Here is a 26,203-nt window from a genome sequence, read left to right as displayed (position 1 = left end):
TGCATGAATCTACAATCAGTAAGAGACTGAACCACTTTAAATATCATTGGATGTCTGAAGGAGAAAACCTTTACTGTCTAAGAAAATTATGAGGACAAGACTGAAGTTTGAGAAAGAACAGAGAGAAAGGCCAAGAGTTCTGTAATAATGTGCTGTAGACAGATGAGTCTTAAACTGAATTATTACACACCATAACATAGGGGATGTTTAGTGTAAACCAAATACAGGAATTCAAGAAAAAAAAACTTCATATAAACTGTGAAACATGGAGGATGAAGTGTTCTGGTTTAGAGATGCTGTGCTGCAGCAGGACCTGGTCAGATCACCATCATATAACCTACTATGAATTCTACATTGTATCAGAAGGTGCTTGAAGAACATATGAGACCATCTGTGAAAAATGTTAAGCTGAAGCAAAACTGATTTTTGTTGTTTACATGCAATTACATCATTTCATCTACAGGTAAAAATTAAAACTAGATCAGAAATTGACATGTTGAAATTTCCTTTTAAAGAACTTTTTATTGATGTGTCTTAATTATTTCACATGACTGTATATTAGGTTGTGAGAAGGAGTTCAATTAGGTGAAATTAACATAATCGGCATGATGACATGAGTAGATAAAGACCAAGGAGTCAGCACTGGAAGATATTCAGCAAACGTTTATTTTTCTTGAACAGAGAAAGTCTGGTTTAACTTACTCAGTTTAAAAACGATTTAATTTTTTTAGCCCAATTCAAAATTTGAGTCGTTTTGCGCTTTTTTCTTTTCGTGAACAAATTGTGGCCTGGACTGAAGAATTTAATTTTGAGCTTAATATTGAGAAACAGAAGAAATAGCTTACCTGGATGACAGAGTGAGTCGATTATGGACTTTTCTTCACAAACATTTAGTGGATCATTTTTTTACCCCTAGTCATGACTGTCGTGCCTGTTGCTCTAGTGCTGCTTCTCATTGGCCTTTTATCAGCTGGAGTGACACGGTGTAAAAAAAAGACCCAAGGTACTGCAAACAAACAAGCACATTTTAATTTATATTCACACAACATGTTAAAGTGTTAGTGTTTTCTTTTCAAACTCGTGCAGAAACAACCAATGTAGCCAAAGTCACATGAATGAACTTTCTCATGACTATTTACATGAGAAAGTGTGATAAAGATGTGAAAGATATCACTGAACCCACAAAACAACCGATCAAATGTCACACAAACTATAAAAAGCAGTACAACAATTCTTCAAAGATGTGTAGTGTAGATAAGATATTCATTAACACATGGAAATATGGATGTGAAATGAATGGATTGTGATTTTGTTCATTGTCTTTAGAGAATGTGATTTAAAGCAATCTCTTCTTTCTTCAGGCTCTGGAACAGTGACACAATCTTCCAGAGAGGTACAGGCCAGTGATTTGCTTTAGATGTTACTTTCACAAACAATTTACTTACAAACATTTTAATGTTTTTTATTTTCCATTTCAGAGAAATGAAGATTATGAAAATGTTAAAAATTTACTTTCTGTTCAAGCAAGAGTAAAAGTCAGTTTACTTGAATCTGACTACATAGGTTTAGACCCAACCACCAGCCAATCAGACACAGTCTACCAGACTCTGTCAAGTACTAATAACCAATCAGATTCAGTTTACCAGACTCTGTCAAGTACTAATAACCAATCAGATTCAGTCTACCAGAATCTGTCCCATATCAATAAACATTAAGATTCTGGATACTTCTGTTCGCCTACCAAGTGGACTGGTTTGAGCTGTCAAACTGATTAATGTAAACCCATTGTTTGTTTCAACCTGCAATTTTGTGTTTATTTTTCCTGTGAATTTACTCTTTTGTGCCTCAGATCTTTTCAAATGTTTTTTTTTTTTTTTTTTTTTTTTTTTTTTTAATGTAGGACAAATACACTCTTTGCATTGTATGTTTGGTATTTGAACTCTCAAAGTAGCTGTTCACGTGAATTACGAGAGTTTCTCTTTGAAGAAATTCAGCTCATGTCTGGCTTTATTTTCAAGCCTGGCACTTGATTCCCGTGGCTCAGGCCATGGCTCATCATGGGGCTCAAAGTTGGTGGAGTATGAGAAAGGGAATCCTCTTTCTCTTTCCCTCTCCTGTGACTCCAAAGGTCACATTTTGGACTTGGAAGCTTGTTTCACAATTTCTTCTTAGCAAAACAACAACCTAATGTTGTCTTTTGAACAGTTTTAAAGAAATTTTCATCCCCAAATCAGATTTAATACATATTTGCAAGTTGAACTTTGTAGAATTAAATTTTAATTATTTCTCATATTTCTCTCCAACTACTTTATTGTAACTCAGTACAGGCTCTAAACAGGATCTACGAAGCACTTAGCATGTATGATTCAACATCTTTAGATTACTCAAAAATAATTTTCAAAGGACAACTGTTACAAAATAATTCAGATAATTTTTTTAATCAAACATTTGCCTTAGACATGCTGTAATACAATTTGGACTAAAGTCAGACTTTTTAAGATTAAAGCTGACAGATCCCACATGATAGATGACAGCAGTCTCCCTCAGCTCTGCTGCATATGTTCTATACATGACACATGTTCTAGAACTTCTCTGGGCTGTTTGGAGAGATGGTATAGAGTCATCCCAATTTATTGCATTGTTTTGTGTGGCAAAAATGCAAAATTAAGGGGAAAAAAAGGAAAATTAAGATACAGGTCTTCTGTTCTCTTCTGTCTAGTAGACTAAGACTGATTAAATGGCATTCAGTCACTGGATAAGGGAAGTCATGTACCATCTTATGTCGGAGAAAAATAGATGTACAGTAAGAGGGTCTACTGGGGTATTCGATAATATCTGGCAACCTTTCTTACGGTTTGTTGAGGAAATGAAAGCAGGCACTATGGTATTGTAAGGGGGGGGGGGGATATTATTCATACACATGTCATGTTGTTTATTTATTATTATCATTATTTCTTTTCGCCTTGATGCCCGATGACGCCTGAGATAGGCACAGGCTCCCCGTGACCCGAGGAAGTTCGGATAAAGCGGTAGAAAATGAATGAATGAATGAATGAATGAATGAATGAATGAATGAATGAATGAATTATTTCTTTTCCTTTATCGACATCTGATCATGTACATTATGGTCAGTATTATTATGTTTATGTCTAGTGTTTGGGGGACAGAGAGTTTAGTTTTGTATACCTTTGTTCTTTTGGTATAAATTGAAAATAAAAGGGATAAAAATTATTTTTAAAAAAATGTACACAAGTATAAAAAATATAGAATAAATATAAGTAAGAATCCCTTAGAGGAACCAGACTCAAAAAGGAGCTGATCCTCATTTGGGTGACACCAGAGAGTGTGATCATATATAATGTCCTTTCAAAGACTGTATATAGTCAAGTGGGATTTTGGAATCAAAAGCTCTGGAGCAACTTATAGGTCAGCATAATTTCTGAGCTCATTATTGATATAAGACTAATTCCTTCCTGCCGAAACGTTCAAAGACCTCAAATCAATAAAATTTTATTTGTGTATCACATTTAACAATGGACATTGTCTCAAAGCAGCTTTACATTAGCTTTACAATAATTAAAAAATATTGAGTTACTTTAAAGTAAATTAATATCTACCCAGTTCACTGGCCAGTCATTTTCAGCCAGAAATATTGCTGTGTTCCCAGGTGCTTTAGTCAGTGGTCCTCTGAAGGGCGTTCCCATGGTGTATATATAACCTGAGACTGTATTCAGAGTGTGTGTTTGTGTGCACGTGTGTGTGTGTCTGTGGTATTATAGTTTATTACTAATTCTCATCCTGTCCATATGTATTTTATTGCCCCTTCACCGCTTTATGAAAGTGTATTTTTACACCCATTTAGTCAGCTAAGTTTATTGATTATAAATATATAATGTATAGTGTGCTGATGGTGTGAGTTGCCATGCTGGCAATGTTGGTCTGAAGTCATAAGATCTGTCATAACTCTGGGATGAAGAGACCCTCCTGACTCTCTGAGTACGAATTCTGAGTTGAGTTGCCAGTTTTCTTTGTTTTTCCTCTGAGTTCTGAGCTTTAGTCAAACACAGCATGACGTCCTGATTGGCACACAGTGATCCTGGAATAGACTCCTGACTCACTGTGACTCTGACCAGGATGAAGCACATGTATATATCACAGTACAGCTACTTTAACCAGCCAAAAGCTACTCAAATACATTGTTTTATTTTGTCTCACTGATGATGTCTTTATGATGTCACTTTGGATGTGAAGAACTCGTGTAAGTATTTAAATATATTTACTCTGTGTGTGAATTCTGTAACCACATGACTGTTATTATGAATAAAGAACAAACTTCTGCTGCAACATCACAGTCTTGAAATTTGATTATTCACACTTTCTGTCAGGATTTCTGCTTGGACATTCTCTGCTGGAACATTAGGGGGCGCTCTGGCAGTGTGTCTTGTAATAATCACCTGGTTGTAATTGGTTTTATTATTATGTGTATTTATTTCCTCCACATTGTGGTTAGCTTCGTCGGGTCCTCGTTGTTGGTTGGCTTCTATGTTTCGGTTCCTGTTTCCTGTATTCATTTTTTGTGTTTTGTTTATAAAATATCTGTTTTTATTTTGTTAACCCTGCATTTGGGTCTTTTTATGTGTGAAGACACCCCCATGGTGAAGCGATTTCCTTTCTCGTTTTTTTAAATAAAAGCAGCTTTTTATTAAACGTGCTCTGAATGTAACTGACAATGTAAACCCACAGTTGTAGCATAAAGAAGAAGGAAATGGTGACAATTCTGTTACAAAGAGCACTTTATAGTAGAGGATATCATTCAGTCATGCAGCTAAATATTTATATTAATAAAATATTCAATAATATTTTCAGAATGTTTTTAGATTTTATTTAATGTGATTAGAGAAAAATATTTTGTTTTCTCTCTTTCTTTGTCTGAGTATTTGCACTATTTCAGAAGAAGTGACTAATACCCAAACAACAGCAACACTTGTTAACCACATCCACTTCTGCTGACATTACTTTTTGCTCAGCGGTTGGACATGAGAGACTTATCTTTTGAGTATATATTGAGCAGTAGGGAGGTTTTCTGGAAGTGTTTGATTAAAGATGTCAGGGAAGTGTTTTACAGTCACTACACAGGAAGTGACACATCACCAATGTAGTGTATGAGTATGTTGAGTGGTGGTTAGTACATCTACTAATATGATAATTAATGAGGTAAAGTGTTTGACATACAGCTCACAAGAACAGCTTCACTCTTATGTAGTCTGATAGAAGTGACAGAAGGCCTCGACTGCACTACAAAGAACAAGATTTGTGACGTTCTTGTACTTGAGCAGAGTTTTAATCCACATAATGATGTCATTGTATTGCAGAAGATCTCAGGAAACAAACAAAAACATTACTATCTGTTCCGTCGGTTTACATAATGTCAAGGTCTTCACTTTATGACCATCACAAGCCATTATGGGCTTTAATCTTCAACAAGGATGCATTGATCAAGGCTTTGTTTTAATCCCTGGAGCACATCTAGTTGCAGACTGGTACATTTTACAAACTATTATATACTCAAACTCTCTACAGACTGAGAGGAAAAACAAAGACGTGACATCACAGTTACGTTGCAGTACACAACTCCACTGGTCATTAGTTTAGTATCAGAAACATGTTTTCTGTTCTTTTGTTTCTGTTACATTGACAGCAGCTGTTGTAACAACGACACTCAACACTTCACACAAACTTCCTGAGTGGTTTTCTGTCAGCAGCTCAAAAGTGGAAGTGGACATGATGTTGCTTTCTTCTAAGGCCACACAAAAAAAGACGCCCAGTCACAGAGACAAGGACAGTGCTGGAGTGTCGTATAACTAATATTTTATTATTAATATTTTCTGAGTCTGGATTTAGAATGAAGATCCTTCTCATCTTCACCTTCTTCCTAATTCCAGGTAAGTAAATGCACTTCATATTAATCTTCATTGTAAGTGTAACATTAAAGAATTGGACATTTAGCACAGACCTTGTATTCATGGGCTCCTGTGTTTAATGTAGTGAAGTTCAGGGCTGCTGAGACTTTGTGTTTAGCTTCAAAAGCACACAGAGGAGCTTCACTTCACTTAGTGCATGAAGAAAAGTACATGTTTAAGTGACCACGTGACCACGACACAAGTGAACATGATCTCTGTTTATTTACAGTGTAAAACTGAAGAGTTGTTCTAACACTAGTCCTTAACTACATGTCACATGTTTAAAGATCAGGGCTGATGTTTTATCAGAGCGGTCGACCTGCAACCTCATCTCTCTTCTTCCTGTTAATCAACACAAAATGTGGGTTTAATCTCTTTATCAAGTAAAGCAGATATCAGATGTCTGACATTAGGTGTGTGCGATATAGCTTTAGTGCAAACATAATGAAGAACATAATCAATCCAATGAGCCGTCATTGATGACAGACGACCTAATCTGAAGTTTTTGAATCTATTGTCATAAAGTGGCAGCAGCAGCATTATAGTGCAATAGTAGTGACAGTCACACAACATGAGTCAAATGTAAGCACAGTACAAACGTATCCTTGGTACGAGTTGGTAGTGTTTTCGCTTCATAACATAACTCCTTAACACTAGTTTAACAGTAACTAAAGTAATTTAACCTTGTAACTTATCAGGAGCCTGCACAATATTGTTACCTAATAAAATTGACCTAACATTTTAAGTACAAATGTAAACAGACAGCAGCAATGCAAACAAACCTTCACAATGTAAAACACTTACTGCCTAAAAAAATAAAAATGCTATCTAAACTTAAGTAACCGTTAAATCGAATGAGGTATAATATCAGCGCTGAAACCGTTGAATTGCCTCTAATTCTTTGTGTAAACATAAAATGGAAGTCAGGTTAGAATGTCAGTGCTGGAACTGTTCAAGAAAACACTAACTAGCCGTCCATGTGGCAGACACATCACCAGCATATTCACTGATGTTGGGTTATTGATATCACGAGATGACACTTTATTATCATGTAAAAATTACACCAATGTTGTCATGGACAGTATGATATGGCACCTCCCTATCTGACATGTTTTATTTAGATTATTAGGATGAGAGTTTGGTGTTTATAACACGTGTATTACACATGTAATAATACGTGTATATGATATTCTAACACACACGTATCTCTTGTGTACCTTCCTCTTCTCTTACACTGATGCACCATCTTCCTGGATCATATTTCATTCCACTGTATATTATTCTCCAGCTGGTACTGATGCTGTAACTATAGTAACTGGATACAGAGGAGGATCAGTTCAGATTAAATGTCCCTATAAATCTGGATATGAAGATAACAAGAAGTATCTCTGCAGAGGTGAATGTTCCTATGTGGGGAATAAAGACATTCCTGTTGAATCTGGATCTCCTGCTAAAGACCCCAGATTTTCTCTGTATGATGACAAAACAGCCCGAGTCTTCACCGTCACCATCACTGATCTGAGACCTGAGGATGGAGGCACTTACTGGTGTGTGATAGAGCGGACATTGCCTTTGTCTGATATTTACACAAAGATTCTCCTGCAGGTTAAAACAGGTGAGTGTTACACAGAGAATAAATAAATCTCACACATTATTTCACTGATTATTAAATATTGTTATTGAGGCAGATTATGTGCAGTGTGTCCCAAACATCTCCATACAGAGAGGAAACTAACACTTTAGTATTATTTATTCTAATGTCTTTTACTCACACACACACACACACACACACACACACACACACACACACACACACACACACACACACACACACACACTCACACTCACACACACACACACTCACACACACACACACACACACACACACTCACACACACACTTACATTCTCACACTCACTCACACACACACACGATCACTCACAAACATATACACACACGCACACAATCACTCGAACACACACAAACACACACAGACAATTTCACTCACATTCTCTCACACTCACTTGCTCACTCACTCACTCACACACACACGCGATTACTCTAACACACACACACACACACACACACACACACACACACACACACACAACACACACACAAACACACACACGATCACTTGCACAGACACACACACAGCAGACACACACATTCACACAAACACATACACACACACACACACACACACACACACACACACACACACACACACACACACACGCAGATAGTTTCACTCTTACATTCTCACACTCACTCACACACTCACTCTCACACATACGCACACATACACACTCACCCTTTAAGAAAGGCTGATGTGTACATTTCACATACTGTACAGCTGTACATGTATACACACACACACACACACACACACACACACACACACACACACACACACACACACACACACACACACAGAGAGACACACACCCACACACACTCACTCACACACTCACCCTGATGTGTAAATGTCTGAGTGATAAATGGTCTGTTTCCTTTCTTCCAGATGATCCCACCATCAGTTCTGTCTCACACACCACACACACTCCAACCCATGGGGACACGACACATTCAGTAACAGGTATAAACTTTTTTACATGACTTCTTCTTCACATTTCTCTCACATCATTAAATCTGTCTCTTTTTTTATTTCAGATAAGTTACTAACTTATACTACCCACAAAACCCCCATCACTTCCTCATCTCAGGGTATGTAGAATATCTACCATGTTATTTTAAACCTGCTGCTCTTCCCTGTGCTTTAACAACTGACAGGAAGTAACTGTAGACCCATTACCATGTTTTCATTTCCTTTTAACCATCAACATCACAGCACCTTCTAATGATGAACATGTCACAGAATACACACATTACAGACAGAATACACACATTACAGACAGAACACACACATTACAGACAGAACACACACATTACAGGCAGAACACACACATTACAGGCAGAACACACACATTACAGGCAGAAAACTCAATTTAGGCCAAAACATTCATGGCAGTATATTTTTCACAAGACATTTTGCATAAAATAAAATAAAATAAATAAAATAAAAATAATGTTGTATTCTCAGGGTTTCTGTTGAAATGATTACAGAACTGTTTGTGAAACTTAAAGCTGCAGCCACAGTAACATTCCCACCTTGCACTTATCTCACAGTGGGTTGGACAGATGTGAAGTCTACTCTTTGCCTCACTGTGGTCTTGTGCTCAGTTTGGGTAGGTTACAGGTCTTAATACTGAGTTATTCTGGCAACAACCCAACATGTTTAGAACATCTGCTCTTTTGTCAGCATTTTTATTTAATGGTCCAGCTGATAAGACAGAACTTCATGATCTGATTTAGTACGAAGTTAAAGATACATGTAGATCCCGTGTGGTTGAATGTTTCCAGGACAGTAATGTCCACGTCATTAAGATAAATAAACTCAGACTGTCATCTGACTCAAGGTCTTCAGGTGACTTCTAAACAATCTCTACAAGGGGTTTTGATGCAGTGAGAAAACTCTGTATGAATTCCAGAAGGAAGTGTATCAAACATGCCATGTTTTAGGTTGTAGCTCATATCTACACAACATGCAGTTAAACTGAGACATGAGGCAAGAGCCAATCAGATCACAGAGCTGTAGCACTGCAGACATGCTCTCTGTTTGGGAAATGTTAAACAAATAACAAAAAGAAAGACTTGCTGGATATTAGAGATGAGCCGGATACTCGGCTGAAACGAGTATACAGTACGGATAAAGCACTTCTGCCGAGTACGAGTATTATAAGAGTAATACGAGTCAATATCTGTGCTCGGATTGAATGAAAATCATCATTGGGTATCTGATAGTGTCAGCGTTATGTGATAGGCTAGTCACAGCGCCCCTCCCCCACACACATACACGTGTTGTGTTGTTGTGTCTCGCTCTGCTCACTCACAGTCACACACACAACAGCTCTCTGTCTCTCCCTTAGTCATTCGAGTTCGCGGGGCTTTTCCGTTAATGTTTAGGGTTTCTTCAGCTTTTTACTTCGGGTTGTAACGTTAATAATACGTACTTACTAACCAGTAGAGTTCCGGTAAACGTGGGTTCGTTCACACGTGGTGCTTGTTGGTAGAATGCGACTCGCATCGCGTCTCTGCCTGTCTGAGATTTTTTTCTTTTTTAAACCTTCAGCTGTTTCTAACCAGTAACCACACACGTGTTTGCTGTATTTCATAAAAACATGAAGGTAGTAAGCTAGTGTTATAAATATAACAAATTAAATATTAAGCTCCACACACACACACACACACACACACCCCTGGTGTGGAAATAAAATAATGAAAAGAACCAAAAAAATAAATAAATCACACTGATCATAAAAAAATAAAAGTTAAAAAAGAAAGTTATGTTGCTCATTACATTTTACTTCATAATTGCATTTCTGCATTGTTTTCATTGTTGCAAAACTTTTTCTGTAATATAGTTTGTTTGCTATCGTGATCAAAACCATTGATCTGCAGCTCAATCCTGATGCTGTCCCGTAAATATTTTTCTAATCAGCAATAAATATAACAATTTCTGATCAACCCATATCAATTGCATGCTTAAAATAACATACTGTTTTACTGTTACCGTTGTGGTATGTGTGGGATGTGGTAGCCTAGTGGTTAAGGTGTTGGGCTAAGAATCGGAAGGTTGTGAGTTTGATTCCTACGTCCACCAGGTTCCCACTGCTGGGCCCCTGAGCAAGGCCCTTAACCCTCAATTGCTCAGTTGTATAAAAAATTAGATAAAAATGGAAGTAGCTTTGGATAAGGGCATCTGCCAAATGCTGTAAATGTAAATGAAAGCCCCGCCTACGCCCAGGGTAAGCCCCGCCTACGTACTTTATCTCCAGCTACAGGAAGGTTTCACAAGTCTAATTTAGAAGTGTTGTTAGTATGGGTGTTTACCCCCAGGGTAATAAAACCTACTGTAAATCTAAACAAAGCACAACTTTACAGTGTTAAGTCCACATCACAGTAAAACATGTAGAGTGTTAGAATGTTACTGCAACACACAACTCTAACTACATAAACTCAGGATTGTGTTCAGTTTATAATCACCAAAAGTGTGTAAACTCATGTTTTTTACAAGGACTTTTTCAGCCAAAGATTTTATCAGCATGAAAGAACACAGAATTTAGTTCCTATGCCACACACACACACACACACACACACACACTCACTCACTCACTCACTCACACAAACCCATGCACACACACACGCACGCACATACACAGACACACAGAAACACACACATATACGTATATGCACACACTCACACATACAGTCACGCACATACTCACACAGAAACACACACATATGTGCACACATACACACACATGCACTCACACACATATACACACACTCCCATAGACACAAACCTAAAAGTTTAATTGTTCTGTTTTCTTCCAGGTTTCCAAACTTTACCTGTCATCATTGCCGTGTCTGTTGTTCTCGTGCTGCTTCTCATTGCCCTTTTATTTACTGTACTGATACAGTGGAAAAAGAAGAACCAAGGTACTGTATTCCATTCACACAACTACTTAATGTACTTAATTCTGACTTTATTAACACATTAACTCATGAAAGGTGAACACAGTGAATGTTATGCACAACACTGAGGTGGCACTTATGTGTGTAATATAAATGCACACACACACACACACACACACACACACACACACACACACACACACACACACAAACACACACACACACACACACACACACACACACACACACACACACACACACACACACACACACAATACACTTCCTGTAGAAACTACACATCACATGACTTTTAAAGGTGACTAAATGCTTTTAGACCTGATTTTCATAATACTGACAAATTTGGTGGATCAGGAAACTCCACACTCAGAAACAAGTCACTACACATTCACTGTCCAGATGCCCAAAATAAAAGGAAGATCTTATAGTGAACACCATAAATAGGAGCCAATAGGATAAATAGCCAATAGGAGTCCAATAATAATAATAATAATAATAATAATAATAATAATAATAATAATACTCACTCATTCTCACTCATTTTCTACCGCTTATGCGAACTACCTTGGGTCACTGGGAGAACATGCAAACTCCACACACACAAGGCGGGAATCGGACCCCCAACCCTGTAGGTGTGAGGTGAATGTGTTAACCACTAAGCCACCATGCCCCACATAATAATAATAATAATAATAATAATAATAATAATAATAATAATAATAATAATAATGTTTTACATTTTTATTTTATTACACAGAATTGCAAAATTTTACTTTTCTCTAAATAACATTTTAATTTTTAAAATGCATATTTGGAGACACATTAACACTATTAATCAGGGCATTTATTAACTTAATAAATAAGAGTAAATTAAACAAGTCTCCAGAGACATTAATCCTCCAAGGAGAGAGAAATGTACATGCATGAGGTCCATAGAGACAAGCACCCTTTACAAACTGTATTCATTTATTTATTTATATTATTTGTTTTTATGATTTTTTTTTCAAATATCATAATGTCATCTTTAAAACGGTTGCTTATATTTTTCTACAACTTTCAGCCTCATCTTCAGCCCAATCCTTAAAAAGCTCCTCAAACCCCCGTGTGGTGAGTTGTGTTTTTCTAAAAGCTGATTTTAACAAAACCACAACAAAATAATTAAACATTATAAAGATGTGGATTTAAAGCATCTGGAATTTAAATTAATTAAAGTGAAATATTGTGGTGTGTCTGTCTGTGTTTTCCCCTTGTTTCTGTCTGCCGTCTCTCCCTGGTGTTGATTGTTTTGCTCCGCCCACTCATTGCTCACCATGGACACTAATCACATTCCATCTCTTCCCCAGGTGTCTTGTCTTTGTCTCTAATCGTCTCTGCTTGGTTATTGGCTCCTGTCCACTATATCTACTCTCTGTTCACTTCCCTGGTGTTGGTCGTTGTAGGTGTTTGGTTCATGTTGTTCTCTGTTCCTGTTCCGTGTCCTGATCTGTTTTGCCTGCCTGTATGTTTGTTTCTTGCTTTTGTCTAGTAAAGTCCTATCTGTATTTGGATCCTCTCTTGCCTTTTGTTTCACCGTGTCACACCGTGACAGAACGACCAACCACATGGATCCAGCAGAAATCCTGTTTTGTCTACGTCAGGAGGACGCCCCAGTTGAGGAATACACAGAGGTATTCTTGGACCTGTGCAACGAGGTCAATTTTGACGAGAAGGCGCTCAAGGATATCTTTAAGTACGGACTAAGGGACATCCTGCGGTATCTGATGCCGTCTACTCGAGAGATAAAAACATTCTCAGAGTTCGTCAACTTGGCGTTGCTCCTGGACGGGTCCACGCTGAGCGTGAGCACTGTAGAGACTGAAGCCGGCCGTAAGTATTTTTTGGGGGGGGGGCAGCAAGCATCGGGGTCCGTGGGCCACAGAGTGGAATCAGCCACGGACGCCCGAATGCTCCACAGTTCCTCTGCCCAGACCAGTCCCGTGCACACCCGTGATTGAGCCAGTTCCCATGGCTACCGTACCGGCGAGCTCGGCTGAGGTCCGTGCTAACCGGCTGGTCTCCAAACTGGCGGATACCCCGATGAGGTCGGCTCTGGCGGCCGGCATCCCTAAGCCGCCAGCTGGACCAGCCGGGTCGCCGGAACCAGCCGGGTCGCCGGAACCGACCGGGTCGATGGATCCTACCGAACCGACCGGGTCGCCGGAACCGACCGGGTCGACGGAACTTGCCGAACCGACCGGGTCGACGGAACCGACCGGGTCGACGGAACCGACCGGGTCGGCCGGAACCGACCAGGTCGACGGAACCTGCCGAGCCGACCGGGTCGACGGAACCGACCGGGTCGACGGAACCTGCCGAGCCGACCGGGTCGACGGAACCTGCCGAGCCGACCGGGTCGACGGGAACTGCCGAACTGACCGGGTCGACGGGACTTGCCGAACCGACCGGGTCGACGGGACCTGCCGAACCGACCGGGTCGACGGAACCGGCGGGTCGAAGGAACCGGCCGAGCTGACGGAAACAGCCGACTCAGCCGGGTCGACCGAAATGACTGAGTCAGAGAACGCGGTCGACATCATGACACCCAAACTACCTGAACTCTCTGCCTGGCCTGAACCTATGCATGTTTCTGTTTTCCTGTGTTTTGCTTCACTGGACTTGCTGGCCCTTCTACCTCCTGTCCCTGTTCATAGGCCCAAAGCACCACCCTGCCTGCCAACTCCGTTCTGGTCTCTGGCCCCGCCTCCAGCACCACCCTGGTCTCCGGTCCCGCTCTGGTCTCTGGCTCCGCCTCCAGCACCACCCTGCTCCTCGGTCCCGCTCTGGTCTCTGGCTCCGCCTCCAGCACCACCCTGGTCTCTGGTCCTGCTCTGGTCTCTGGCTCCGCCTCCAGCACCACCCTGGTCTCCGGTCCTGCTCTGGTCTCTGCCTCCGGCACCACCCTGGCCTCCTGTTCTACCGGCTCCGCCCTGGCCTCCTGTTCTACCGGCTCCGCCCAGGCCTCCTGTTCTACCGGCGCCGCCCTGGCCTCCTGTTCTCCCGGCGCCGCCCTGGCCTCCTGTTCTCCCGGCGCCGCCCTGGCCTCCTGCTCTGCCGGCGCCGCCCTGGCCGCCGGCCCGGCTGGCGCCACCCCGGCCTCCTGCTCAGCGGGCGCCACCACTACACGAACCCGACCCGCCCTCCCACCCTGGTTGCGCCTTCGCTCCACCTGCCTGAACTGGGTTTTGTGGACTTGGGAGCGTCTGGAAGCCGCTGTGTGGTGTGTCTGTCTGTGTTTTCCCCTTGTTTCTGTCTGCCGTCTCTCCCTGGTGTTGATTGTTTTGCTCCGCCCACTCATTGCTCACCATGGACACTAATCACATTCCATCTCTTCCCCAGGTGTCTTGTCTTTGTCTCTAATCGTCTCTGCTTGGTTATTGGCTCCTGTCCACTATATCTACTCTGTCTGTTCACTTCCCTGGTGTTGGTCGTTGTAGGTGTTTGGTTCATGTTGTTCTCTGTTCCTGTTCCGTGTCCTGATCTGTTTTGCCTGCCTGTATGTTTGTTTCTTGTTTTTGTCCAGTAAAGTCCTATCTGCATTTGGATCCTCTCTTGCCTTTTGTTTCACCATGTCACACCGTGACAAATATATACAAATTTTAGACCATATTTAAGACTTTAATCTGTTTAAGCTGGTTTTAAGAGCTTTTTTTTTTTTTTCTACAGAAATGCATGTTTTATTTTCTCTATTTTTTTGTACCTAAATTGAATATAGTTGTTTCTTTTCCTCCTTGTGCTCAGCTTCCAGCACCAGCCTGTGACTACGAGGAGGTTAAAGACAGCAGAGCTCTTTCTAACACAATTTACTGTACTGCTCAGTTATCCACAAACCTCCCTGATGGTTCTGAAACCATTTACTGCAACACTGAATTACCGACAACTCCAACTGTTTATTCTACAGCACAAAACCCATCAGATTCTCCTGATCAGGACTTCTACTCCTCAGCTCAGTTACCCTCAGCAGTCTGTGCTACTTCACCATCAGTGGTGAAATCAGGTGAAAGTCCAATGTATGCAGCAGTGAATTTTGAGACCAGCTCTTATGGTGCAGCTCCAACAGCCGTCTACAAGAACAAGAGCAACTCCTGTGTTTATGCTACTGTAAATAGCTAGTTAGCATTCATCTGAATGCTAATCATTCTGAGTTATTTGTTCTTTTTAGCAGCCCTTTATATTACATATTATACATCATAACACTTCATTCAGTTCAGTTCAATTTTATTTGTATAGCACTTTTAGCAATGTCATTGTCTCAGAACAATATTATACAAAGATTAATATAATACAAAACTTTAAGATTAATGTTAGACTTATAGTTAAATGTGTTATATTTTTTAATGAACAAGCCTGAGGTAACTGAGGCTGTGGTGAGGAAAAGCACCATAGAAAGAAGATGAAGAAATATTGAGAGGAACCAGACTGTAAAGTGAACCTCATCCTCATTTGGGTGGCACTGGAGGGTGTGATTATAAATATACAGTCTCACAATTGTGTATTAATGAGGAGGTTGTTGCCCTCAAGACCACATGGAGTTGGCATCTACTCTTAGAATGTCTTAATATATCATGAAGCAGAGTCCATCTGGAGCTAACATCTCTAGATGTCTCAGGATTCTCACAGGGTTGGTCTCATCTCAGTGAAGGTCTGAAATATACAATCTCTGGATGCCTCAGAATGGGTAGAAAGAGAGAAGCAGTGGAGAGGAATTAGCGTAGCTGATGTTCATAATATTAGCAAGCACTAGATGATAATGTGCATTTGGTCAGATGTATTAGAGCACAATATTATGGGATGTATTAAATGTATGGCTGATTAAAGAGGTAAGATTTTAATCTACATTTATTCAATTCAATTCATTTATATTGGGAAAGTGTTTCTGAGCCCTGAACACTATCAGGAAGGCTGTTCCAAAGTTTGGGAGCTAAATACGAAAATAACGTAATACGTTAGTAATAGCAGTTTGTAATAAATTCTAAACTGAACACGTAGCCAATGTAGAGATGATAAAATTGGGGTTATATGGTCATACTTTCTTGTCCTAGTGAGAACTCTAACAGCTGCATTTTGGACTAACTGTAAACTATTTATTAAAGATGCAGGACAACCACCTAGTAATGCATTACAATAGTCCAGTCTAGAGCTCATGAAGGCATGAACTAGCTTCTCAGCATCAGATACAGACAGGATGTTTCTCAGCTTGGCAATATTTCTAAGGTGGAAGAAAGCTGTGTTTGTAATATGGTGATATGATTTTAAAGAAAGTTGCTGTCTAATAAACACCAGGTCTTTCACTGTCGAGCTACTAGTAATAGTACATCAACTGTGTACTGGTTTTTGGACCGATAAGTAGTATTTCTGTCTTATCAGAGTTTAACAACAGAAAATTACATGTCATCCAATATTTTATCTCTTTAACACACAGATCAATTGGTGTTGATGAGATATATAACTGTGTATATATATATTCTGATACTTCATTAGGATCTAAATTAGGTTTCTTACTGATGGGCCTAATAACTGCCAACTTGAAGGATAAAGTCCATTCTTTATGTCTATATTACACTATATTTATTTCTCAAATCTGATTGTTTAGAAAGTGTTGATTCATGTTTATCACAACAATCCTGACAACAGCACAACAGGTAAAAAGTAAACCATCTTATATTTTAATATAGTTTTTAAAAATTACATTTTTGTCAAAAATATACGACACCTGGAACATTCTATTCTGAATATGTATAAGTTTATTTATATATAAAACTCTCTTTTTATTATGGACTATATTTTACACACAGCTTTATTTTCCCAGTCTCAAGATGTTTAGAAAATCTGGATTCAATATATTTATTACTGATGAAGGTTGATGTAGCTGTTAATAGTAAAATGTGTGTCATATTTCTGTTTCCTCTTGTTTAACTGTGTGTATATTTGACTTCTTTCACTTTTGTTGAGCAATATTATATATACAGTACAGTACATTAACTTTACATATGTTTTGTTTGTTTGTTTGTTTGTTTATTATATCTTTACTTGGTATTGATTGTTTTAGATTGATTTTCATTCAATTAAATCACTTGTACACTTTTACAACAGCATCTATGTAACCTGGTAATATTAAATAATTTAATTAGACAGAACATTAAACAATTAAGGCTGAGGTTCCTGTCATTATGTGAAACCTGAAAAAAAACCCTGCTGAAAATCCCAGCTTGCTCTGACCATTTACCATCTGCACAAACAACATCTAAGCTGCTAAAGCTAAATGAGTTTAAACAAACACTAAAGACCTACTTCTTCAACAAGAACTTAAATTAGCACTTTGTTAAGCTCTTAAGAAATCATTTTCATCTTCCTTTCTTCTCGTTCTGTACCAGTCCGAATGAGTGCTTCGACTGATGGTTCTCAGAGGGTTCTGATGTTGTGAAAATTCTATAACGCATAAAGAAGTGCCCCAAAGGAGCATATGTAAGGACTTATTATGATTGATATCATAGGATATATGGGTATAGAGCTCAGATGTCATAATAAGAATAAGTAGTTAATTAATGCAAATAAACCACACAGGACTCAGACGAAGTATGAAAGAGAAAGGGAAGTTTATTGCAAACAAACTTAGTAATAACCAGAGCTATCAGGCCTGGGGCATGTGGGAGTATAGTCTGGGGATCAAGGCCTGGGAGAAGGAGAAGAGGGAACAAAGCCTGGGGAACCAGGCTCAGAGTTAGAGGGAGAAACAGCCAAACTAGGAGAGAGAGAGGGAATGTAGCCAAAATGAGACACGAGGAGGAGAGGTAGGAGCTGCCAGGGGGCGAACATAGGCAATGGGAGGAGAAGAGATACGTGGAGGAGAGGCAGGAGTTGTCAGCCTAGGGCAACAGGGTTCAGCATGAAGACAACCATCTGTTTGTGTCCGTTGATCCACCATGATAGGAGGCAGAGGTGTTTGAGTAGAAGAAGAGCGAGTCAGAGACGCCTGCACGATGTTAAAAGTCAAGAGAGGATGATCTGGGAGTGTAGGGGAGGACAGGCGCTCCAGGAAAGAGTAGAACTCCTGAGAAAGATGACACAGCTGATAGCGGCGATAACTGGCCATGACCTCAGCAGGAGCTAGCCTCCTGTAGGGAGTAGACCGGGAAATCCAGATGGTGTGACCAGGACGAATTGGCTGACCCTGAGGCTGTGAACCTAAGAGGAAAAAGGAGTAACCCTGATAAGATAAAGGAACTAAGTCTTAAAGAATGCAATGAGCAAGCCCAGTCTGAAGGCCAGACTGAGATCATAATAAAGGTCAAAAAGTTTAACAAAGTTTAAGAAAGAGCCAGCATTAAGGGCTCCAGCAATATACACAGTCATAGCAAAGCCTAGCAACAGCAGCAAAGCAATATAATATAACCAAGTAGAATATGTCAGTTAAATAACATTAACATATAATCATTTAAACATATAATCAAGTAGACTAGTAAGAGCAGGAATGAGGAAAACTTACTCATTGTAGCTGAGGAAAAGATAAGTCCACGTGGTGCCTGTCATGAAAGGCTGAGCAACAAATGTGAAAACAACAAGGAAGTAGAGCTCTCTTGAGCATATTTTTTTAATACAATGATGAAAAAGGCTGAAAATAATAGGAAATCGAGAAAGGGGGAAAATCCATATAAGGGTATATGAGTAAGGGTCAGGTGATGATTCTGGAAAATAAGGGGAATTCAAAAAGGCAGGATATGAAGTCACTTAGGTATGAGGTATGAGGTAAATCGGGGAAATAAGGGGATTTTGGAAGAGGCATGTAAATGATTAGGCGGAGCCCCAGAGAACAACTTGAAACATATTGGGAACTTGTCTGAGAGTAGGAGGGATCAAAAAATAGGAGGCGCTTAGAGGCGCTGGAGTATATATTGAGGGAAATTTGGAGGGGAAGTTCAGAGTGTTTTTCGTGGGGTAGCTCAGACGGTGGAACCATTGTTGGATGCTGCAGCTCCTTCATTTCTTTTGATACTTTAACTTTTGTTTTGTAAGAGAAGTTCTGGTGACAAGTGAATGCTCCTTTCGGGTCTTTCATTTGTTCTTTTGACTTAGTGATTTTTTTTGTTTTCTTTGAGCTCAATGGAATGGATGACTGATTGTCTACAATAAAGAGGTTTTTGCTCATTCTCATCCAGGTCTGAGGAGTTTTCTCACTACTTCAACAGTTTTGATTATAGTATAATTAGCAGGAATTGGATAAAGTAGTTGATAAATAGTTATAGTCATAAGTATAAATCACCCTTGTGATATGTCAGCTTGGAGACGGGCTCTAAGTTCCGACAGTTCACTGATCTACCGGACTAGCAGGAGCATGTGTTACTAATAACACCCCATCACACTAAATTGTTTTATCAATAAATAATGTACTGTTGCATTAAATGACATCACAAAGCGGAGGTGACATCATTGGAGCCTTGACATAATTGGAGCCGTGAACAAAAACAGGCAAGTACTGACCAACCAGCCCGTCACGCAAGATAGAGAGGGAAAACTAATTTTTATGTATTTTTTAACATTATTAATGCAAATAAAATTAGATTTCAGATAAAATGCACGTATGCTAGGTGAGGAACTTGACCACATGGGAGACATGCGGCAATTTTGGGATGATATTTACCACCCCGTCACATACCACCTCGTCACATGTTTTATTGTGATGTGGTGGTAAGGAATTTGACGGGTGGTTCTGCTTCCCATTTGAATGTGAAGATGTGTGAAATCAAGGATTCTGATATAGGTTAATATTTTTTGTCTGTTAACCCTGTTTTGTTTATTCATTACCTCACTATGTCACACAATCACTATGTCACACAATCACTCTTTCACTCACTATGTCACTCACTCACTCACTCACTCACTATGTCAATCATTCACTATGTCACTCAATCATTATGTCACTCACGCACTCACTCACGCACTCAATCACTCTCTCACTCACCCACCTACTCATTCATTCACTTGGAAAGAACAGCGGACAAGCTGGTGACCAACGGGCATAACATACCCGATGCCCATGTGCTATATAAGGCCCTAACTGAAACATCTACAACTGTTAAGTTGTTTTATGTATCATCTGAAGCTGTTGAGCAGGCAATGGAAAAGATGCCAGGTAAGATTCCATTAGTGCCATCCACAATGAAAACCTATCAAGTGGTCACATGTGCTCCATGCAAAAGCAGCTAAGATGTCAATGCTTCACAACAAATCATTTTACTTTTAACATAACAGCCCAAATGGTGCCAACAGAAGCAATTGCTTGGGAAAGTGGAGATCTAATTGGGAAGTGGTGCATGCTTAAATATGACAATGACCTTTATCCTGGGATCATCATGGAGACAGATGAAACGCATGCCCTGGTAAAATGTATGCACCGTGTAGGTGTCAACGGGTTCTTCTGGCCTCCAAAAGATGACTTGCTGTGGTATCTCTTCGATGATGTGCTCGAAATCATTCAAGCACCACGGCCTGTGACATCCCGCCACATGGAGATCCAAAGGGATGTGTGGATGCGACTCTCCCTGTCACTGTAATGATGCTCTTTTTTTTAGTTTTTCAGAGCATGACCAAAGTTTTCCATTAAATTTCCAGTGTTAATGTTTCCCCTCCCCAGTTTTATGAAGTTTAAAATAAGCATGAGCAATAAGCATTTGTCCATGCCACCCTCTCACAGTGAAACACTCCGTGACATCAGTTACCACCCCATCACAGGGCCATTTTGTTAAAAATGTATGTAAAAGAAAATAAATTTTACATAAATTAATATTGAATGATGTTCTTGTTTTGTGGACTAATCAAATAAATGTAACTTTATTTGTATTTTTTAAGTCTATTCATTTTTTAAGTACAAACAATGAGGCCATTGAAATGTCACATTCATATTTCAAGATTAAAAATCTAAGAATAATTATTCAAATTAAATTACACACTTTCTATTAATGGTTTCCAAAAAATGGACATTTTACTATTAGGAAAACATTAGATTTTAAAAATATATTTTTCTTGTTTTACTAATCTTATGGCATAAATATTGTCCGCGATGGGGTGATAAAAAATAGACTCCCTTGCCAGAATAAAATTGATAATATTATTAAGGATTTTGTGCCTGAGGTGTGAAAATATGTTTTTTTGGAGGATTAACATAATATTTAAAGTTGTAAGTAAAAAAAAAACCAATAAGTTTGTTCTTAATGAAAATGTCGACAATTGCAAGGTGGAAAGGGCACCCGTTTCGTAGAATGACTCACATAGGTAAATAAAAAATAAAGTGATAAATGTACTGCATTCATTGAATCAATTATTTTATTGATCATGCCTTTCATTTTTCAATTTCATCAACATCACAGAAAATATTTTCACGAGTCATGCATCGTGGGGGAAAACGCCTTGAATGCTGTATCCATCCTTGACATGCTTGTGCCCCAATATCTCCACAGGCCTCTTCCATCGCTTGAAGAAGACTTACGTGGTTGTAAGGGTTGCGATCATGTACTTTCCATCTCCAAGAGGAGAAGAATTCCTCAATTGGATTCAGGAAAGGAGAATATGGTGGAAGAAACACCATCCTAAATTGTGGGTGATTCTCAAACCACTCTTGCACTAGTGCTGAATAGTGGAATTGGACATTGTCCCAAATAACTACAAAATTCCGACAAAAAAACACCATTTGCTCCTGATCACCCTGTGGAAAGAGGATTTCATTGAGGAGGTTTAAAAAATATAAGAGCCTTGCTGTGTTGTATGGTCCCAAAACAGCATTGTGTGCCACAACACCAGCTGTAGAAATTGCTGCACAGAGAGTGTTGCCTCCTCGTTGTCCCGGGACATTGACTGTAGCACAATGGCCAATCACATTTCTCCCTCTTCTCCTTTTTTTTGAAGATTGAAGCCTGCTTCATCAATATACAGGTACTCATAATGAGTTGCACTGCTATGCAACCCCAAGATTCTCTAGATTAAAAAGAACACAAGGTAAAATATAGTAAATTTGTGTTTTACAGTAATGGCATTGATTGCAGTCAATACTACTGTGAAATTGTTGCTGAAGTTTGAGTTCACACTTTGAAGCAACAGTATACATAGATATGCCAAAATCTTTTCACATATAGTAGCATGGAATAGTTTATGGACACACACTTAAAATTCAGGAAAAATATATCTTTGAGTTGACAATAAGATTGCAGTAATTGGGTTGCACATACTTGAACAAACTGGAATCCCAACTCCTTCACTGTAACGGAGTTCCTCTCAAAGGGCACAGTGTATACTTGTTTCAATTGGATAGCATTTCTTCTTAGAACATGGTCAATTGTGGAGCAACTGCATTGGTGGATATTGTGGAACAGTTTATTGTCCTGTGTTATTCTTTGCTGAATTTCTTTGAGGCAGAGGGTGTTGTTCTGGACCACCATGTAAACAATGGCATGCTCTTGTTCAACTGAAAAAGTCTTGTCGGTCCAACTGAATGTTCTCTAACTTCAATTCTGAAAAAGGTTTGGACAAGCAGGAACATTTACTGTAGAGATCTAGACCTATGTCAAACAAGACTCCATGGACTCTCATTGTAAAAGTAGAATTATATCGTCCCTTACCAGTTTTCCCTCTGAAATGCATGGATAATTGAAGCCACTGTGGATCTGTTTATATTGGGCAGAACTCTCTGGGCAGCTTCTCTCAGTGAGAGACCATGATTTATGACATGGTCAATAAGTGTGGCTCTGATTTCATTTGAAACACGCGTGTACCCTACCCTCATTATTCCTCTCCTCCCTCCTCTTCCTCTTTGCCCTCCTCTTCCTTTCTGTCCACCTCTTCTTATATTTACTCTTTCCACTATACCATTGCCCTCCAATCTATCCATCTCTTCAAACTCTTCTCCTCTTCCTACATCCTCAGCTCTTCTCGCTCTTCCTCCTACATCCTTAGATCTTCTTTCTCTTTCTCCTTTTTTCTCAATCTCCAACCTCTCACTCTTAAACCTCTTCTGATTCCACTGCTCATACTTCTTTTTTTCTCTTACTATATCTCCTCATTTGTCTTCTTTGTTCTTCTTCTCTTTCCCTTTTGTAGTTGTTGTAATTATGTAAGACAGCTGTGTGAACAATTAGGAAATTGGCTTTTTCTGTGTTGAGTGGATTACTAACTCATCAGATAACAATTTGGCATTAATTTAAGACACAAGGTGTGCAACTGACTATTTTACAATTCACAGAGTTTTGTTTGTTGTGTTTTTAAAATGGTACAAAAATGCTTGTGACCTTTGTGAAGAACAATGAAAAAGTTACAAATGTTTTTACTGATATAAATATACTGATATAGATTTAGTTGGCTGTATGAGCTGCTGTGATAAAATTAGGGATTTTTGTGCACAGTGTTTTGAGAAAATTATGCTTTTGATTTGTGATTTATATGAAATGAAGGAGAATTTACTATCTGTTTAGAACAATTACAAAGTGTACTGATCACTGTGTTAACTGTTTTGAGAGCTGTTACCTGAGTTTGGAGAAATGTACCAAATCGATTGAGAAAAACTGTAAATGAAATACACAAAAAAATAAATAAATCATTACCACACTCTGACTTCGGAGTCAGCATCAGGCTTCTTACATTGAGATAGGCTGAATGGACAATTTAACAAGGTCAGAGAAAGGTAACAATATAGATATAAACAAAGAAACCAATATGAAACCAAAAATAAAACAATTACAAAGCAAAGTAATTTAGCGAGGAGCAAAGTAATTTAACAAGAAACAAAACAATTTAACAAGGAACAAAACAGCAACGTTGTCCCAGGAACAATGTGTAGCCTCAACTGCACATACAGCAGAAATTCCCCAGAACCTAACAGAAAATATCATGCACAGTACTCTCACTCACTCTTACTTATTTTCTACCGTTTATCCAAACTACCTTGGGTCACGGGGAGCCTGTGCCTATCTCAGGCTTCTCACGCACAGTAAATAAGTGCAATTTAAAAAATATAAAACCTCAAAAACCCTTAGATAAAATGCTATTGCATACCGGAGAAATACAGCCATCCGCCATACCAAATCACAGATACAGTACTGGTTCGGTAATAAACCGGATACAAATGGACATCAGGTAACTAAAGAACGCTGACAGGGGGAATACAAAACAATTAACACAATTAATTAACTACACAGCCTGACATTTAAACTAGCATCCCACGTAAGATGAATAAAACAAACTCATGTACCTGAGGATAGACAGTCTGTCGCAACAGAGCTTGTTTTGACCCTTTTTGTCCCTTTGTGAAGCACTACAATAAAGTATACGTGTGGCATTAACCTATTGTATACCCACAACAAAACCGCTTAGCCATGCTGCTAAGAGCCTCTTACCCCCCAGGTAACTGTAGGTAACTGGAAACAAAATAACACCCAGCGGCCTCTGTTGAACGCAGAACCGGAATCCGGTAGAGCACCTCAAAATGACGCACGTTCAATGACCATGAACATGACACCCTCGCTTATACACACCGGTGCTCTCCGATAGGCTATTACTACCTGACGACACAACAAGCTCTATCCTGCCACACTATGGGAATGCTTCTTTGAGGAAGTTGTGTCTGAAGCTCTGTGTGCACACACGCCATTTTAATGGCTTTGAAAAGACACATGACGAAGTGATTACTCGCCAGTAAGTCCATGTAAGGGCATCTACGTCACACTGCTCCAGCTTCTATTTGTCTGAAGGAAGCGCGGACAGACGCCCGGGGCGTGGCCAGCGACGCACCATTTTGTTCCCTTCTCAGAGACATAACCTGGTGTAGTTCTCTTTTGAGGGAACTCGACGCTGCATCAGTGCTGATGCTATGGGAACGGCAATATCCACGCTGCCACGCATCGGTCGATGACTGCACCATAGGCCATGAGAGAGAAGGTCCTGCAGTACTTGGGACCCTGGAGTGGGGTCCAAGTCCAGGTCATAGAATCTGATAAAGGTGTGTGGAGAGGACTATCCTGCCGCAGCACAAATAAATTCAAGTGGGACACCCCTGGCCAAGGCACTGGACAATGCGATACCCTGAATGGAGTGAGCCCTGATGCCGAGAGGTGAGGCAAGACCGCACACCTCATAGACCTGAATAATGGCCTCCACTACCCAGTGTGCAAGGCACTGATTGAAAACCGGATTACCCCTATTCCGGCCTCCAAAATATACTAAAAGTTACGCTACAAGCTAGAGCGATGGACACAAGTCCTCAAGGCCCTTACCAGGCAAAGCAAATGCAGCCTCTCCTGTTCCGCCGACTCACGGGGCGGGGGACAGTAGACCTGCAGGATGATTGGAAAACCCATCATCCTGGGCATCTTTGGGACACATCCTGCCCTAGGGTGCAGAGCCTTGGACATTCCAGGGGAAAATTCTAGGCAGGTGGGGGTGATCAACAAAGCCTGCAAATCACCCACTCTTTTGAGAGAGGCCAAGGCTAGAAGCAGAGCTGACTTCAGTGTCAGAAATTTCTCAGAGGCTGACTCTATGGGTTCAAAGAGGGCTTACAGCAGCCCCTCCAAGATCACAGAGAGGTCCCAGAAAGGAAGGCACGGTCTACAGGAAGGCCTCAGCCACCTGACACTACACAGAAAGCGAGAGACCAGAGGGGAGGGCCA

At 39.9% G+C, this 26,203-nt stretch overlaps 2 protein-coding genes across 7 annotated transcripts in view; one reads left to right on the top strand and one right to left on the bottom strand.

The window, feature by feature from the left end:
• The window catches only part of LOC113646523 (CMRF35-like molecule 5), a 52,933-nt gene extending 37,006 nt beyond the window's left edge, over positions 1-15,927 (top strand). The window contains exons 1-7 of one of the 5 annotated variants that reach the window (XM_047803602.1): positions 5,244-5,942; positions 7,249-7,575; positions 8,485-8,559; positions 8,634-8,687; positions 11,418-11,522; positions 12,577-12,623; positions 15,294-15,927. In XM_047803602.1, the coding sequence (XP_047659558.1) occupies positions 5,903-5,942; positions 7,249-7,575; positions 8,485-8,559; positions 8,634-8,687; positions 11,418-11,522; positions 12,577-12,623; positions 15,294-15,665 (1,020 nt within the window). In that variant the 5' untranslated portion in view covers positions 5,244-5,902 and the 3' untranslated portion in view covers positions 15,666-15,927. Of the gene's footprint in view, positions 1-5,243; positions 5,943-6,190; positions 6,322-7,248; positions 7,576-8,484; positions 8,560-8,633; positions 8,688-11,417; positions 11,523-12,576; positions 12,624-15,293 lie in introns of those variants that run through there. The other 4 variants (XM_047803599.1, XM_047803601.1, XM_047803600.1 and 1 more) reach the window with 4 other exon arrangements.
• LOC113661138 (CMRF35-like molecule 8) overlaps positions 1-26,203 on the bottom strand; it is a 256,058-nt gene that overhangs the window by 9,792 nt on the left and 220,063 nt on the right. The gene's annotated exons all lie outside the window — the stretch shown is intronic.

This window comes from Tachysurus fulvidraco, chromosome 18 (genome assembly GCF_022655615.1).
Source record: "Tachysurus fulvidraco isolate hzauxx_2018 chromosome 18, HZAU_PFXX_2.0, whole genome shotgun sequence".
Taxonomy (NCBI): domain Eukaryota; kingdom Metazoa; phylum Chordata; class Actinopteri; order Siluriformes; family Bagridae; genus Tachysurus; species Tachysurus fulvidraco.
This window is presented reverse-complemented; position numbering and strand designations above follow the sequence as displayed.